The sequence below is a fragment of the Macrobrachium rosenbergii genome, unplaced genomic scaffold (assembly GCF_040412425.1).
Source record: "Macrobrachium rosenbergii isolate ZJJX-2024 unplaced genomic scaffold, ASM4041242v1 171, whole genome shotgun sequence".
In the NCBI taxonomy this organism is placed as follows: Eukaryota; Metazoa; Arthropoda; class Malacostraca; order Decapoda; family Palaemonidae; genus Macrobrachium; species Macrobrachium rosenbergii.
In genome coordinates, this window is record NW_027100729.1 from 2,772,662 (window position 1) to 2,789,160 (window position 16,499).

Genomic DNA, 16,499 nt, shown 5'->3' on the forward strand with positions numbered 1-16,499 from the left:
CCCTTCCCCTTCTCTAAAGTAGTTTTTTCCAAAAACCAGGACCCCCTTTTCAAAGGGGCCACAGAGAAATGAAGTTTTCATAATAAAACTAATATTGTAATACTTACCTGAACACCTGAATTAGCCCTGGTCACCTACCAGCCTGAACTATATCCCCAACTCATTACCCACTAAGTGGGTAATTAACTGTCAGCGTTACCAACGCTTACAGGAAAATCTTGTCAAATGAGTTACCTAGCGTACCGTTGGCAACGCTGCTGCAAGTCCCGGCTGTGTATGGCCGAGAACCCCAATTGCGTTATTCATTAATCAGATTGAAGTGGGGAGGAGGGTGGGAATCATTCAGGTGTTCAGGTAAGTATTACAATATTAGTTTTATTATGAAAACTTCATATTGCAATACACTCCCTGAACACCTGAATTAGCCCCATTAACAAAATTTAGTGGAGGTGGGTTCAATTAAGTCAGACCGACCTACCAACAAGTAAAGCAGGTAACTCATTATCGTCTACTATGCATATAAAAAACAAACCTCACCTAGTAGTCTACTCGCCAGCCCAGATCTAAACATTCCAGTTTGCCTTTCAGTCCAGGTCCCATTGAGGGGTGGCATGAGGCAGGCATAATATGTAATGTAAAGGAGATCAGGTTTGTGTGACCGCAGAGGACATGATGGTGGATTAAATAAAAGCGATCACTACATAAATGAGTCACTTTAATGGAGAATGTGGGAGATACTGCAGTACAGAGTACCTTCAGCCATGCACTTGCCGGTTACACTACTTGAGGCGGCGTCATGCCACGCGTATCATAAGAATTATGGGTAAAAACAAATGACTGTACCCAAGCGTATAATCAACATTACCAATGCATCATAAATAAAAGTTTAATATTCTAACACCCCCTCATAAACTTTTATTCTCATCAATCTGCAAATTACTGCACATCAAACAAATACATACATCATGGTAATCAAAACAAAAAATATATAGCTATCAAAGGTCAATATTACAAAACCATTAATGACACAAATTAAAATAAATCAACTTTGTTTTAGTTACTGGTTTTGTAAACATATCGGCTTTATTTTCACTTGAGGGGACATACACTAAATCAACATTTTTACTCATAACTTCATTACGGATAAAATGATAGCGTATGTCTATATGTTTAGACCTTTGATGGTAAACAGGGTTCTTAGCAAGTTTAATTGCCCCTTGGTTATCAACAATAACATGATGGGTTTGACTTCAACATTAGTCATATCAATTAACAACTGCTGCAAAAATTTTGCTTCTTGGATAGCAAAAGTCAATGAAACATACTCAGCTTCACAAGAACTTAAAGCTACATTGCGTTGTTTCTTACTCTTCCAAGAAATAAGAGCACTATCAGCATTCATTTGGTAACAATAACCTGAAATACTTTTACCATCTTCAGAACCACCCCAGTCTGAATCGCAGTAACCAAAAATCTCAATAGTATCATAAGACCTCTTAAAAACAAGGCAATGTTGTTTAGTACCTTTAAGAAATTTTAGAACATATTTACACATAGCCAAATGACTTTGAGTTGGCCTAGCCATATACTGTGAAAGTTTAGACACAACAAAACTTAAATCAGGCCTAGTACAAGTCATGATATATATCAAGCTTCCAACAATGTTTCTGTAAAGAGTACTATCATCTAGTTCAGGACTTTCCTCAAAAGTACATTTATTAACACTTAGATCACAAGGAATTGACTTTGGGTTGCATTCATCCATTTTGAACTTCCTCAAAACTTTCTCAATGAACTTACTCTGGTTCATTTTTATACAATCTCCATCAAAAACAAACTCAATACCCAAAACCATGAAGGTTTCCTAAATCTTTCATCTCAAATCTATGACATAATACACGTTTAGTGTCAAACAGAACTTTCTCATTACTACTGGCAATGATCATATCATCAACCCAAACCAAAATAATTACTTGAAAGTTATGTCTCTTATTGACATACACACAATGATCACTTAATGACTGCTCAAAATTATTTTGAATTAAGAAATCATGAAGCATATTATTCCAATTTCTGCCTGACTGCTTTAAACCATACAGAGATTTATTCAATTTCCAAACCAATTGTTCATTATTACTACCTGTTTCATTGTAACCTTCAGGCTGTTGAACAAATATTTCACAATCAATATCAGAATTAAGATAGGCAGTTTTAAAATCCATACAATGCACAATTAAATCATGTTGTACTGCCAATTGCATAAGCATTCTAATTGAGGTCATACGCACAGTAGGAGAAAAAGTATCGGTATAATCAACACCTTCAATTTGAGAATACCCTTTGCAACATAGCGAGCTTTATATTGCTCTTCACCATTTAACCCTTCTTTAATGGCATATACCCATCGTCCACCTACAATACAACGGTTGTTTGGTAAACTACACAATTCATAGGTATTGTTATCTCTTAAAGACTGAATTTCAGCATCCATTGCAGCTTTCCATTTGTGAGCCACATGTGAATTTAATGCCTCTCTATAGCTTTCAGGAATTTCAGTTACTTTACAACAATAATGAACAGAATAGCCCAGTAAATCAACACCATCAGGATCAACATATTCTTCAAGGTATTTGGGAGCAGTTCGCTCCCTACTTGGATAACGGGACTCACCTTCCCTTTCAGTTTCAGTCAAATCTGCATTAATTTCACTATGCTCATCTTCAACAAGGATAGGTTTAGAAACAGGATCACTTTGATTATCATTAACAGTTGTTTTCTTTTCATTGCAAATGACATTCTCATTATCAGAATCTGATTCACTATCTTCTGATTCACCACCTTCCTTTAGACATTGGGATTTATCAAAATTGAATTTATCAGTAAAATGTACTAACCTAACCTTTCTCAAACTGTCAGTTCCTGGATAATATACAAGATAAGCAGGACTGCATGAATCATAGCCAACAAATATTCCCTTTTCACATCTTGGGTCTAGCTTAGCTTTCTTTTCTACATAAGCATAGCACAGGGAACCGAAAATATGCATATTTTCAAGTTTAGGCTTCTTAGACATTAACACTTCATATGGGGTTTTATCTAGTCTAGAATTATAGCATCTATTCCTTATATAAGCAGCTGCCCTAACAGCATAATTCCACATGAATTTTGGTAGCTTTGCTTCAATTAAGAGACATCTAGCCATTTCAAACAATGTACGCCACATTTTGGTGTGGTGAATTTGGTGAAGAAAATTCTTGTTTAATCCTATTACTTACCAGAAATTCTTTAAATTCTGAAGAAGTAAATTCTCCTCCATTATCACACCTTAATCTTTTAACAACACCATAAGAACTAGTATCAGCAAGGAATTTCTTAGTAGCATTAAGTGCATCACTTTTCTGTTTCAAGAAATAAACAAAAACAGATCCTGAATAATCATCTACAAAAACAATACAATATTTAGATTTCTCCCTTGATTCAATACTCATTGGTCCAGCAAGATCACAATGTACAAATTCCATTTTACTCTTTGCTCTCTCATCTGTTCCTAGATAAATGCATTTTACCTTCATGACAAGTTATGCAATCAAAATGACTTTTGTCACTAATTTTCATACCTTCAGCTTTATCTTCTAACTTCAAAATGTCTTTAACATTGCAATGTCCCAAAACCTTATGCCACTCCTCTAGTGAACGAGATTTACATGAGCTTACATTATTTAGATAATACAGCTTACCTTTCTTATTTATTTCAAAAGACACACCATTTGGGCTTATCAACTCAGAATGATTGGGGTTAAAGCTGATTGTACAGAAAATATATTCTGCTTAAAAGTAGGAATATACAAGGCATTATCAAGAACAACATTTTGTTTCATACCATTTGTATCATAAAGTACAATTTTAGCTTTACCTTTACCTTTAACAATATTCTTGCATCTTGCACCATCAGCAAGTTCAACCATATGTTTTGATTCATCAAAGTCTTCATCAAAACACTTAAACTTGGATTTATCAGTAATGATGTGGGAAGTAGCACCACAATCAACAAGAACATTACATACATCTGTAGATATGTTATCAACAGAGCAACTCATTTTGAAACAAAATTCTTCATCACTATAATTATTAGTGGATCTAGGCTTACAAACATTCACAGTTGCACTAGAAAATCTAGTTGGCCTATTACAGGATGAACTTTTAACACATGTACGTAGTTTAGAGGCATTAGGAGTGGATGGTAACCAGTATGGGGTATTTATGACACCTGTTATCCTGTCTCGATTGCCTCCTGACATTCGTTTGGAGTGGTCCAGAGAAGGATCTGGATATGAAAGGGACCTAGATTGGTTACTGAGTTTTTTGCAGAGAAATAGAGCGCCGAGAAAGGCCAGATACATTTAAGGGTATCAATGCAGGAAGACTGATAACCATAGAGCTGAATCTGAGAAAAGAAGTAAATTTCAGGGTTCTGCCTCTGCTCTTCAGACCTCTCTGAGGCGTCCTTTTATAAGTGTACGTTGCGTAAAAATCACAAGAGTGAAAATTGTTTCGGTATCTTGAAACTCTCCATAGCTGAACGTGAAGAGGCCAATCAAAATGTGTAAAGTGTAAGGGAAAACATGATGTTTTATGCTGCACTGGCAATAAGACTGAAGTGTATAATAAGAATGGTCAAAATGTAAGTGGTGCTATGTCTCAGGATAACATTAATGAAAATGTAACTCATGTTGGGGTAGCTCATTGTGAACCTGACCTAAATAACAGTGTTGCAGACCGCAAAGATTAAGGTGTTGGGGAAAAAGGGTATATGTGAAGCTACACTACTATTTGACACAGGGTCTGATAGGTCTTATGTTTCCAGTAAATTTGTAAAAGGGTAAGGCCTAAGTGGATAACTTCTGAGTACATATCATTTTCTTCATTTGGAGGAGGTAAGGCTTCCAAGAGTAACCAGTGTAATGTGTATGAGATGAGTTTAGTTGGTTATAAGGGTGAGAGTCATTCTTTAATGGCAGCTGAAGTACCTGACATTTGCGCGCCATTATTCCACCCCAGTGTTCCTGATGAGGAGGTAATGGCATTTTCTAAATTGCAATCAGCAGATGATTACATGAACAACCGCCAATTAAATGTTATTTTGGTAGGCCTAAATGCCTATTGGAGATTTATGGTACCTAATAAAACTGTACAATCTAAAAACTTAGTAGCTCAGGAATCTGTGTTTAGGTGGGTTTTATCAGGGTCTTGCAATATTCCTCTGGACAGAGTAAGTGTAACTTCCCTCCCAGCTTTTATGTATAAATAATGTATCAGGGTCTGATTTACATAAATTTTGGGATCTTGAATCTGTGGGAATCTCTTCAGAAGAAGCTGTATCCAATGAGTTTTCATCCAGTACTGTTTTACAGAAATTTTCTGATAATGTAAAGTTTATTGATGGTAGGTATGAAGTGTCTTTACCATGGAAATCTGATGTTGCTAAACAGAGTTTGAAAAATAATGAAAAGCTGGCACGTAAGAGGTTGGAAAATTTAAACTTGAAATTTGTTAAAACTCCTGGTTTAAGGGAAAGGTGTGATGAGGTTTTTGAAGAATATGAAAAAGATGACATTACTGAGGAAGTGCCACACTCTGAGATTTCTAGTGTACATCCTGTCCATTACTTACTGCATCATCCTGTTATCCATGAGAGTAATAATTCTACCAAGGTAAGACCTGTTTTCAATGCTTCAGCTGAAAGTTATAATGTATTTCTTTGAATGACTGTTTGGAATGTGGAACTTCTCTCAATCCTGATCTTGTTGAAGTGTTGATACGATTTAGAAGATGGAAGGTAGCTTTAACAGCAGACATAACCGAAGCTTTCCTTCAAATCAAGGTGCAGAGGGAAGACCAAGATGTTCACAGGTTTTTGTGGCAAAATAAGGGCATTGTCCAAGTAATGAGGTTTGTTTGTGTTCCCTTTGGTAATAAGAGTAGCCCATTCTTGTTGAATGCTACAATTAAACATCATTTAAAGTCATATCCTGATTCTGAAGTACCTGTAGTTGACGAACTGAATTGTAATCTGTATGTGGATGATTGGCTGTCAGGAGCTGACAGTATTACTGAAGTTTGTGTAAAATTTGATAAAGCCTGTAAGATTATGTCTGAAGCTGGTATGTCTTTATCTAAATGGAATTCAAATTGTAAGAGTTTAGCAGATAAATTTAATGAAAACCCTAATGACTGTTGTGGAAGTAAATCTATAAAAATCCTGGGTATGCAGTGGGTTTCCGCTCATGATTATTTTTCATTTAGTGAAGTAAATGTTGGGTCTTAGATGGGGGTGATGTCCACTAAGAGAAGTATTCTGAGCCTAACAGCCAGATGTTTTGATCTTCTTGGACTTATTAGCCCATTTGTTATGTTTGCCAAAGTTCTTTTTCAGGATGTATGGAGAATTGGACTTAACTGGGATGATGTGTTACCTGAAGAGTTGCATTGTAAATTTCAAAGGTGGTTAAGGGGTTTTGAGAAACTTGGCTCATGGAAGGTTCAGCAATGTTGCTTTGAGGATCTTTCATGGAAAGACCTAACAGGTTTAGAGCTTCATTCCTTTGGGGATGCATCTGAAAAGGGATATGGTGCTTGTGTATATTTGAGAGTTACTTTGCAGGATGGTTCCTTTAAAGCCTCCCTTGTTATGAGCAGAGGTAAGGTAGCTCTTATAAAGAAGGTCTCACTGCCTCGTTCGGAGTTGTTGGGGGCAATGCTTAGTGCCCGGCTGCTAGTTTTTGTCAAATCTGCCCTTCGTTTTAAGGAAGATGTAACTTCATACTGCTGGACAGACTTCATAGTTGCACTGTTCTGGATAAAAGGAGACTCCGGTAGATGGAAACCATTTGTAGCAAATCGAGTCATGGAAATTCAGAGCTTAACATCACCTGATTGTTGGTATCATTGCCCAGGAAAGGATAACCCTGCTGACCTCAATTCTAGAGGGGTGTTTCCTGAACACCTGGTAGCTTCAGATCTTTGGTTGGTAGGTCCCCCGTGGCTTCGAGAGTCTGAGTCTTTGTCTTTGCGTCAACCTGAACAGTTAAGGATTTCATTAAGGGATGGAAGTTCTGAGGAAAATGTAGTAGCTTGTATAACTGTGGATTCATTTTCCCAAGTATTTGAATTTTCTAGATGGAGTAAGTTTCAGAAAGCCCTCAATATAGTAGTTTGGACATTAAGATTTATTAATAATTGCAAACCTCAATCTGTTAAATGCTCTGGTCCTTTATCATATTGTGAATTAACTAAAGCCAAGACTAAATTGTACCTTTGTGTTCAAAGGGAAGCATATCCATGAGAGTTTGAATCCCTGATTCAGGGTAGACCACTTCACAGGGGGAGCCCTTTAGTTAAATTAGATCCTTGTCCGGATAATGATCGTCTTTCGAGAATTAAAGGTCGTTTAGAATATTCAGATCTGTGTTATGAAAGCAAACATCCTATTATTCTTCCTTCTACTCATGTAGTGAAGACTTTAGTTCATTTCCAACATGTTCTTCTGAAACATTCTGGCGTTTCTACCCTTAAAGTGTCCACATTGAGAAATGGTTACTGGATTGTGCGACTTCAAAGGATAACCAAGACTGTGAGTAGAGAATGTGTAACTTGCCGCAGGTATGACTTGTAGTCAACCTGTAGCTCCTCTCCTGAACTGAGAGTTAAATCGGCACCTCCCTTTTCTGTAACAGGGTTAGATTTTGCTGGGCCATCGTTTTGTGTAGATTTGGTCTCCAAAAAATTCTATATTTTGCTTTTCACTTGTGCTGTCATTCGTTCTGTACACTTAGAACTCACCGATTCTCTCTCTATGCCAGATTGTCTCCTTGCCATCCGTAGATTTACAGCAATTTTTTATTCTGAAATGCAAAGACATTTGTTGGAGTTTCTCAGTTATTACAGCAACACTATGGCCCACTAGCTCCTCAGTGGAAACTTACTGTACCCCGTGCTCCTTGGTGGGGAGGTTGGTGGGGGCATCTAGTTCGATCAGTCAAGTCTGCTCTGAAAAAGACGCTGGGTGTCGAATGCCTATCTAGATGTGAACTGGAAACTAATCTTCTGGAGAGGGAGGCTTCAACCTTCCGGACTCGCCACTGGTAGCTAACACAACCCTCCCCAAACCCCAGAGGCAGCATGAGCCCCAAACCACGCCCCCTGGGCGGAGCTATCGGAGACGAGCGGGTTGACTCGGGAATAGTGGTCACATTTCTGAAGTTGACTTCGGCAGAGAAGGTTCTCCTCTTATCCCTCCCGCTGCTTACAACCGGTTTGCCGGTTCTCACAAATTTGCTCCCAGCACCTAGTGTAATATCTCATTCCACTCCCAAATTATGGAGAGGCAAACTCTTACTTCCATGGAGGTTCATCGGCTTAGCGAAGATTCCGAGGAGGAGGATGTAGGCAACAACAAAAAACGTCCACTATCGACGGCAGGAAGTGATATACCTTCAAATTCTGACATTGTTAACATGTTACTCCAACAGAATCAAACTCTCATGCAAATTATTCAGAAAGGGTAAGGTTTTAAATTTTGTTTACAACGAAAACGTCATATGGAAAGCAGCGGAATGGGACTCGTGACGTCATCAATGCAAATGGCGCCCACATATCGTAAGTTGTTGTTATTTTGAAAGGTTGTTTCCGTTATTTTGAATGCATGGTTACAACTTTAAATAATAGAGCAAATGCTCTAGGGATAAAGAAACTTATTACTATTTCTTGAACTCAAAAACCCGCAGCTTAATAGTAACTAGTAGTAGGCTTAGACCACAGGTAATTAGGCATTTGGGTTCACAATTCCCACTTTCAACCTATCGACATTAGCCTAGGCACTGGGGGGCGATCTGCAAAGGACTACATATGAGGCAGGTCTAGATTATGTCAATAATAACAGAACTAAACCTAACATATTCACTTAAATAAGGTCCTGAATTAACCTAAGAGGGCTATTTGAGTCGTGAACCCCATTGCTTGACTTCAGCCTTCTAGGTCCGCTGCTGTCCATATTCATTAGACCTGTTGAACAAAAATTGAAATTAAATTATGAAAAATAAATCACTGATACAATAACACATTCATCTCGGCAGAAGTGGTTCACCTGCTAAGAAGAATGAGGGCCCCCCACCTACTAAGCGCTCGAGACGATCACCTGAGTTACCTGAAAGTGGAAATTTAAACCTCTTTTCCTTTTATAATAACGAAGATGAAAATGATTACGAGGATTTCAACCTTCTTACCTTCCATAAACCCATTCCTTCATATATTTCCACCAATTTCAAAGCTGAACCATCTTTTCACAGAGAAGGGAAAATTCTTTTGAACAACTCATTATTAGCTTTAACTTTCAGTGAAGGCCATAGTGATAATCTGGATAAATTTTTTGTTAGTAGTCAAAATAAGGAGTTCTCAGACTTTTTTAAATTGATCAATACTCCAAAGTTGAATTTCTGGCCTGAAGGTAAGATATTTGATGATAGCCACAAGAGGAAATTTTTCTATGACATAGAAAATATTAAGATGAGTATTTCTGCCTTTCAAGGGCATGCAGCACTGGCACACATAGTATATCCCTCTAAAGTAAATGACATTGACTTCCTGTCCAAGATTATTATTGGTCCTCTGAGAAGGAACACAGACTTAGTAAAAAATTTGATAAGGAATTTTAGAAGTAGAGCACTTCCCAGATACCTCAAGGAAGAGATGAGAGATCTCATAATCAAAGCAGACATTAGAGAAATTTGGAATATAACTGAAGACCAAAAAACTGCCATTGCTGCCTGCTTTCGTAAGGGTCCCCTCCTCAGAGGAGGGGCAGCAAACTTCAGGGGTAGGAGATTCAACTTTGGTGGCAGATTTCAGGGAAGAAGGTACAATTTCCCCAAAGGAGGGAGGTCCCAAAATAACTTTAGCTTTGGATTCAAGTCTCGGCCACTTAGAAGAGGTAATAGGCGAGGTGAGTTCAAGGGGGGGAGATTCCAAAATGGACAAGCGAATAATTCAGGAGCCAAAGAAAAGAAAGACAAATAAATTTTTCTCCATCCAAGAAATTGAGCCATGCTCAGCACCAGTTTTTAATGCACCAGTGCACAATAAGCTTAACTCGGCACCAGACCAAGATGTTTACTCAGCTCCAGACCATGAGTTTTACTCAGCACCAGACCATGAGTTTTACTCCGCACCAGTTGATAACGAGTTTTACTCCGCACCAGTTGTTAATGAGCTTTGCTCAGCACCAGATAATAACGAGCTTTGCTCAGCACCAGACCACCATGACATTGGGCCAAATGCTTTAAAGAAGGATGGAAGACAAGAGACCTTGCCGCCTGGGCCCTCAAACTCAATGTATAACTCCTCCCAGACCCCCCCAGAAAACAGGATAGGTAAGTCACTACAAATGAATATTAATAGTTGGAGAAAGCTTCCTAATGCCACTTTTGCTTGTAAAATTATCAGTGAAGGGGTGAAAATTCCATTTAATAATAAACTAAAAGCCCAGAGATCATTAAAAAGGGTAGGTAAAAATAGATTTTATTCAGCTAACAAGCGGCAAATTTTGGAAACAGAATGTGATAGACTGTTAAAACTAGGAGTCATAGAGCAGATCCCCAGAACTTCCTTTTACTACTCCAATCACATATTCTATAAATTAAAACCAGACGGAACAGTACGACTAATCTTTGACATGAAGGTGCTTAACACCATGATAAGAAAACCTTCCTTTACCATGCTCAAGGCTAATACAATATTTCCCTATCTACATCTAAACTCTTGGGCCTGCAAACTAGACCTAAAAGATGCTTATTGGCACATTCCATTACATACAAGTAGCCAGAAATTTCTAACCTTTAAACTAGGTAAAAGGAAGTTCAAATGGACTGTGGTACCCTTCGGACTAAAGACAGCGCCTTATATATTTTCAAAGATAATGTACACGGTGATCAAGTACATTAGAACTACACATAACATCCTAATATTCAACTATCTTGATGACATTCTTATATTAGCAAAAGATTATCTCACATGTAAAAATCACATTCAGCTAGTCATTAGGATCTTATCAGACTTAGGATGGAATATCTCTTTTAGGAAATCCACAATTGAACCAACTCAAAGAATTGAATTTTTAGGGGTGCATTACAATCTGGTTAAGAAAACCATGAAACCCATTCAGAAAAACATAGAGAAGTGTATCAAATTGGCCAAAGCTTTCTCCAACTCTGTTAAATGTGACCTTCATTCATATCAGATGTTAATTGGAGCATTAAATTTCAGTGCTTCCTATACAAGCTGGGGAAGGTTCCATCTTAAATATCTCCACAGATACCACAGTTATTTTAATTCAGGATACAAAATCATTCCACACTCCTTCAAAAAATACCTAAAGCCCTGGGAACAGAGACAACTGTACAGAGATTAACGTTCCAAAAACAGAAATAGATGCAGAACTTTTCACAGATGCTTCCAACCAGGGTTGGGGAGGAGCATTAGTAATAGCAGGTAAAATATACTCAATAAATGGAACTTGGACACATGAAGAATCCTCCCTTCATATTAATGTAAAAGAGTTATTAGCTTGCTTTTATTCTATGGAACACTTCAGTACAAGGTTATACAATAAAGTAGCTTTAATACATGTTGATTCAAAGGTTACTAATAGTTGGCTAAGGAAGCAGGGTAGTATCAGAAACAAGTTAGCTCATGAACTCTTAAGGAAAATACTAGGCATTATAAAGGTTTACAACATACAGATAAATTCCATATGGATCAGGGGAGTAAGTAACACCATTGCAGACTCACTTTCCAGAGACCTGGGATCCATTCACACAGAAACTTGCCTCAGTGACAGTTTATTCACCTTAATATGTTCAGACTTCAATTTCACCCCGGAAATAGATCTATTTTCAAATGGCTTCAACACAAAGTGCAAAAGTTTTGTTCATCTCTTCCCAATCAAGAAGCCATCAGCAATAATGCACTTGCGATTAGCTGGAAGGGATCAACACCTCTCTCGCCTTTCCGCCAGGATTCTTACTACACAAAGTAGCCTTTAAAATCTATAAGAATGCAATAATAACATGCTTTTATGTACCATATCGCAGGGGACAGAACCATGGATCCCATTAGTGAGGTCAGTCTCGAAGCAGCACAAACGATATACTGTGAAGATTGAAGACTACCAGATAGTTCTCAGGGATTGTATCTCACCCTCAGCAAAGCTCCAATCAACTTTGATCGCCTTCAAAATTTAAAGGACCAGCTCCCAAATGTCTTTCCTCCTGAGGTTTGCTCCAAAATTACTATCAGCCTGAGGGACAGCTCCATGCACAAGTATGAAAACCTATATAATATTTTTAAAAGCTTCATTCACAAAAAGTATGGAAGGGACAACAAATTTCCCCTGTTAGCAATTATTCTATTTTTCAATCACCTTATAGACAAGGGACTGTCTTACAACACCCTGAAGAGCTACAGAGCAGCTTTAGGTCCTATCTTGTCAGGATATTTCCCAGGTTACTGCCTTGCAGAAGACAAATATGTCAAAGCAATGATATCGGGGTTAATAGAAGGAAGCCTAGCAACACTCACCAGTTCCCTGGCTGGGACCTAGACAAAGTAATCTCCTTCCTCAACACTACAAGGGATGACTCTATCCTACTACTGACACAGAAAACCTTATTTTTAGTAGCCTTAGCTTGCCCTCTAAGAGCAAATCAATTTAACAATCTCTGCATTTCCAGGAGCACCTTCACCCCAGAACACATTGTCTTACGGAACCACCCTTCCTTCATGGCCAAAAACCAAAAGAACAACTATACGCCAATAGAGATCAGCTTTAGGAAGCTTCCTAACAGACCAAAAATATGTCCAGTCAGACAATTGAACTTTTATCTGGTATACACAAACAAAGTCTGTATGGAAAGAAACATAGACAGGAAAGACCACATATGGCTAGATGAACACTTCAAGATCATGACTTTACAAAAGATGAGACAACTTTTTAGGGAGTGCATTTTCAGAGCCGACCCAAATGCAACGAAACAGTCTACTAATTTCCACTCAATAAGGGGTCAAGCTTCATCAAGACTGCTATATCAGGGTATATCTGTGCAAGAAATTATGTCCAGAATGAATTGGAGAAGCGACTCAGTCTTCAGCTCATACTATGCTCTCCTCGGCTTGCAGGGGGCTTTTGATGCAGTAGTCGCTGGACTTCATCTTCAAGCCCCCTGAAGCATCTGTCTAGCTACCAGCCGCGAGTCCGGAAGGTTGAAGCCTCCCTCTCCAGAACGGTAAGTTTACTTGTGAACGGAGGTTCTGGAGTGGGAGGCGAGACCTTCCGGACTCAAAGTCTGGGTCACCCTCCAACCCTACCCCCGTGAGCCGAGGAGACCACGTACCAGGAGGTTATATATACAAGAATATATACATACAATCACTACTTTTCCACAGAAAACAAACTAACTGCAGAATTTTCTATGTATATATCAACCGAAACAGCACAAGAAGATTGACATTACTAGTAAAAAGACCTTTTGATCAACAAATTTGCACCTTCACAGTAATTCCTTCATATCTTGAACAGCCTAAGGTAAGCTCAACCACTTCTGCGTTATTTTTGTTCTATTACAACTTCAAAAATGTGACCACTATTGCCGAGTCAACCCGCTCGTCTCCGATAGCTCCGCCCAGGGGGCGTGGTTTGGGGCTCATGCCGCCTCTTGGGGGTTCGGGGAGGGTTGTGTTAGCTACCAGTGGCGAGTCCGGAAGGTCTCGCCTCCCACTCCAGAACCTCCGTTCACAAGTAAACTTACCGTTCATGAGGTTGAAGCTTGCATTAATTCGAGACCTTTGACATTTGTGGGTGAGGAGGCTGATACATCCAATCTGTTGAACCCCTCACATTTTCTTATTGGCTGTCCTGCAGGTGTCCAGCCTGAAGTTGCCGAGGAGCATTCTTCTTGTGTATCTTCTAAAGCGTTGGGAAATATGGAGTTCTGATTACATAAGAAATTTACCATGTGCCATTAAAGATTTTGTATCTAAGTGTAATGTAAAGAAAGGTTCTATGGTATTGGTCAAGGAAGATAATGTTCGTAGGTTGTCCTGGCCACTTGGTGTTATTATAGAAGTATATCCAGGTACAGATGGTGTGATAAGAAGTGTTGATGTTAAAACTTCTAAAGGTATTGTTAACAAACCAGTACAAAAATTGCATGATCTTGAGATTTCAAATGTTTTGGACACAGAAGCCAAAGTTAGTGTACCTTGTATTGTTTCCGAGGTAAATGATGAATCTCTGCCTAAACCTGTTCCTAATAATCCTGATATGAATGCTGATGACTCTGATCCTGATATTTCACAATCCAGAGTTGAGCCTATAAATTATACTCGCAGAGGGCGTTCGGTAAAAGCACCTGTGAAACTGGATTTATAACCTGTGTATGTGGTAAGAGTTTTCATAGGAGTAGCAGTGTACTCCTATGGTTGGGAGGCTGTTGAATCTACATTTTTTATTATTATTCAATGTTAACTTGTAATTTGTGCAGTATTATTTGGTATTTAAATTGTACAACATTGTCTGTATTACGAGGTACTTATTTACCAAGATTAGTTTGTCTTTCTGTATATGACTTAACGTCAGTAAACGTTGTTGACGGGAATGGCGCCTTTTAGTAACCTGCCTCAAGTACACCTTCCTTGAATTACAAAATCTTACCATGACGCTCGAAGCAGTGGCCATTAAGAGGAGTGTACAATGACTAAGACCCCAAGGTCTTGGACGTTGTCCAAAGGACCAGGCAGTGCCCTGGTACGAACCTTGATTACTGAGGTATCTGGCAAATCTCTGAAAGAGAAAGGCAGAACCAAGTAAAGGTTCATTCCTAAGGGTCGAGCCAACTCAGGACTTACGAAACCGGAGATCCGAATTGGGACAAAGTCCTTCTTCTTAGCACCAGAATTGCCCACAAAACTGCAGTTGGCAAGACCCTCTGAGGCAAGAAGGATTCGTATTCTGTCGAGACAGGGGAGAAGCTTGGTGTCTCGACCCGAATGAACTCCTTGTCCGAAGAAAAGAATTCATCTGGTCGAGAACTCTCTCAGAAGTCAGGACTGCAGCGGTCCCCGACACTCTCGGCCCCTCGGAAACTGCAAGGGTTGCAAGTGATGAAGATTATTCATTGGGGAAGCCGCGGTCCCGTCCCAAGGATCCTCTTGCCGACGAATCGGCGCGAAGTTCTTCGAAAACACAAGGGTGATCGCAACCTCAAGAGGACGGCCCTCGCTATTTCCGAAGCATGAAACTCCTGTACCTCTCTCCTTGGGGGGAGACCTTGACAGATCCCATGAAACCCTCCTCGGCTACCTGGCTGTACTACGAGAGAACCGGGGGACCGACACCCAAAGCATGCCAGGCAGCTGAACCCCAAAGATAAATTCGTCGGAGCTCTCCCTGCCCATCTTGCGCCTCTCGGGGGAAAAATTTCGTCCCCAGAGCGAGGGGAAGCACCCGAGAGGATGTCCTGAGCAACCACTCCCCCACGCCCTTTCACACCCGATGAAACGAATGAAGAAGGGGAGGGGGAGTCCACACCCACGGGAGAGGGAGCAACAGGGGAAGTTCGCCGGGAGGGAGGAACGATCCCGACGGATTAGCCACCACTGGAGTCATCAGGGGCGTTACCCTCGGACAATTCCTTGGCGGGCTTCCGACGGTAGTGTCTCCTCCCTTCGAACCTCTTCCATTGCTCGGGAGACCAGGCACAACAGCCACTACAAGGAGCGTCACGCGAACACACACGTCCCCTGCAGGTTGGGCAGAGGGCGTGTGGGTCCGTGTTGACGCTAGATCGAAAAGTATTACATCTTTTGCCCCCTACCCCAGGACACACACGCTGGGGATAGGAGGGCTTAGAAGGCTTATCAACATTCATGATCAAGCAACAGTAAGGAAAAATCCCACTGGGAAATTTGAAGGGCAGTCAGGCAGACAGCGAAGAACAACGTCCACACTCCACGATGGCCGAAAGCAAATTGGAATGTTTACATCCAGGCAGGCGGTACCCCCGCCTCCCGGACGGTAGTTAACTGCCTAACCACCTTGTTCGTAAGTTCAACAGCCGTTTCCAGCCTACGCTGAAAAGTAATTCCTAATGTAAAGGACCGAGGGTTTGTATATTGTGTCGGAACAAAGTTACTGTTACATGATAAAAAAAATATTTCTGTTATTCATAAATGGTCAATCTATGCATCTGATTTATCAGATGTTTCCCAATTCTCAAAAAACTTTGGTGAAAGATTCAAGTTCTTAAAAGAAGTGAAAACTGGAGGGTAAAGTTGTAGGCAGCTAATGAGGAAGGGGCTGAAAGGAAGTGATGACTGGCACAAGGGAGAAGGCAGTGCTGTAGGCTGTGTCCCAAGGGAGGCAGAAAAAATACTGTAGTTCTCTCTTACAC

The 16,499-nt window shown here is 39.8% G+C and overlaps 3 protein-coding genes across 3 annotated transcripts in view; 2 read left to right on the forward strand and 1 right to left on the reverse strand.

The window, feature by feature from the left end:
- LOC136838168 (uncharacterized) overlaps positions 1-16,499 on the forward strand; it is an 864,161-nt gene that overhangs the window by 737,962 nt on the left and 109,700 nt on the right. The gene's annotated exons all lie outside the window — the stretch shown is intronic.
- Positions 1,163-1,810, reverse strand: LOC136838148 (uncharacterized). The gene has a single exon (XM_067102999.1). The coding sequence runs from the start codon at positions 1,808-1,810 to the stop codon at positions 1,163-1,165; it is 648 nt and encodes a 215-aa protein (XP_066959100.1).
- Positions 6,326-14,479, forward strand: LOC136838149 (uncharacterized). The gene is made up of 5 exons (XM_067103000.1): positions 6,326-7,159; positions 7,364-7,659; positions 9,132-9,829; positions 10,089-10,424; positions 14,076-14,479. Exons 1-5 carry the CDS (start codon positions 6,326-6,328, stop codon positions 14,477-14,479), a joined length of 2,568 nt encoding a protein of 855 aa, XP_066959101.1.

What these genes read in the sequence shown, in the direction of transcription:
- LOC136838148 (XM_067102999.1), bottom strand. Translation starts at nt 1,810, where the DNA reads ATGAACCAGAGTAAGTTCATTGAGAAAGTTTTGAGGAAGTTCAAAATG.
- LOC136838149 (XM_067103000.1), top strand. Translation starts at nt 6,326, where the DNA reads ATGGGGGTGATGTCCACTAAGAGAAGTATTCTGAGCCTAACAGCCAGA. An exon ending in TGCCATTGCTGCCTGCTTTC is followed by an intron (nt 9,830 to 10,088) that starts GTAAGGGTCCCC and finishes TCTCCATCCAAG; the next exon opens with AAATTGAGCCATGCTCAGCA. An exon ending in CCCCCCAGAAAACAGGATAG is followed by an intron (nt 10,425 to 14,075) that starts GTAAGTCACTAC and finishes GTGCCATTAAAG; the next exon opens with ATTTTGTATCTAAGTGTAAT.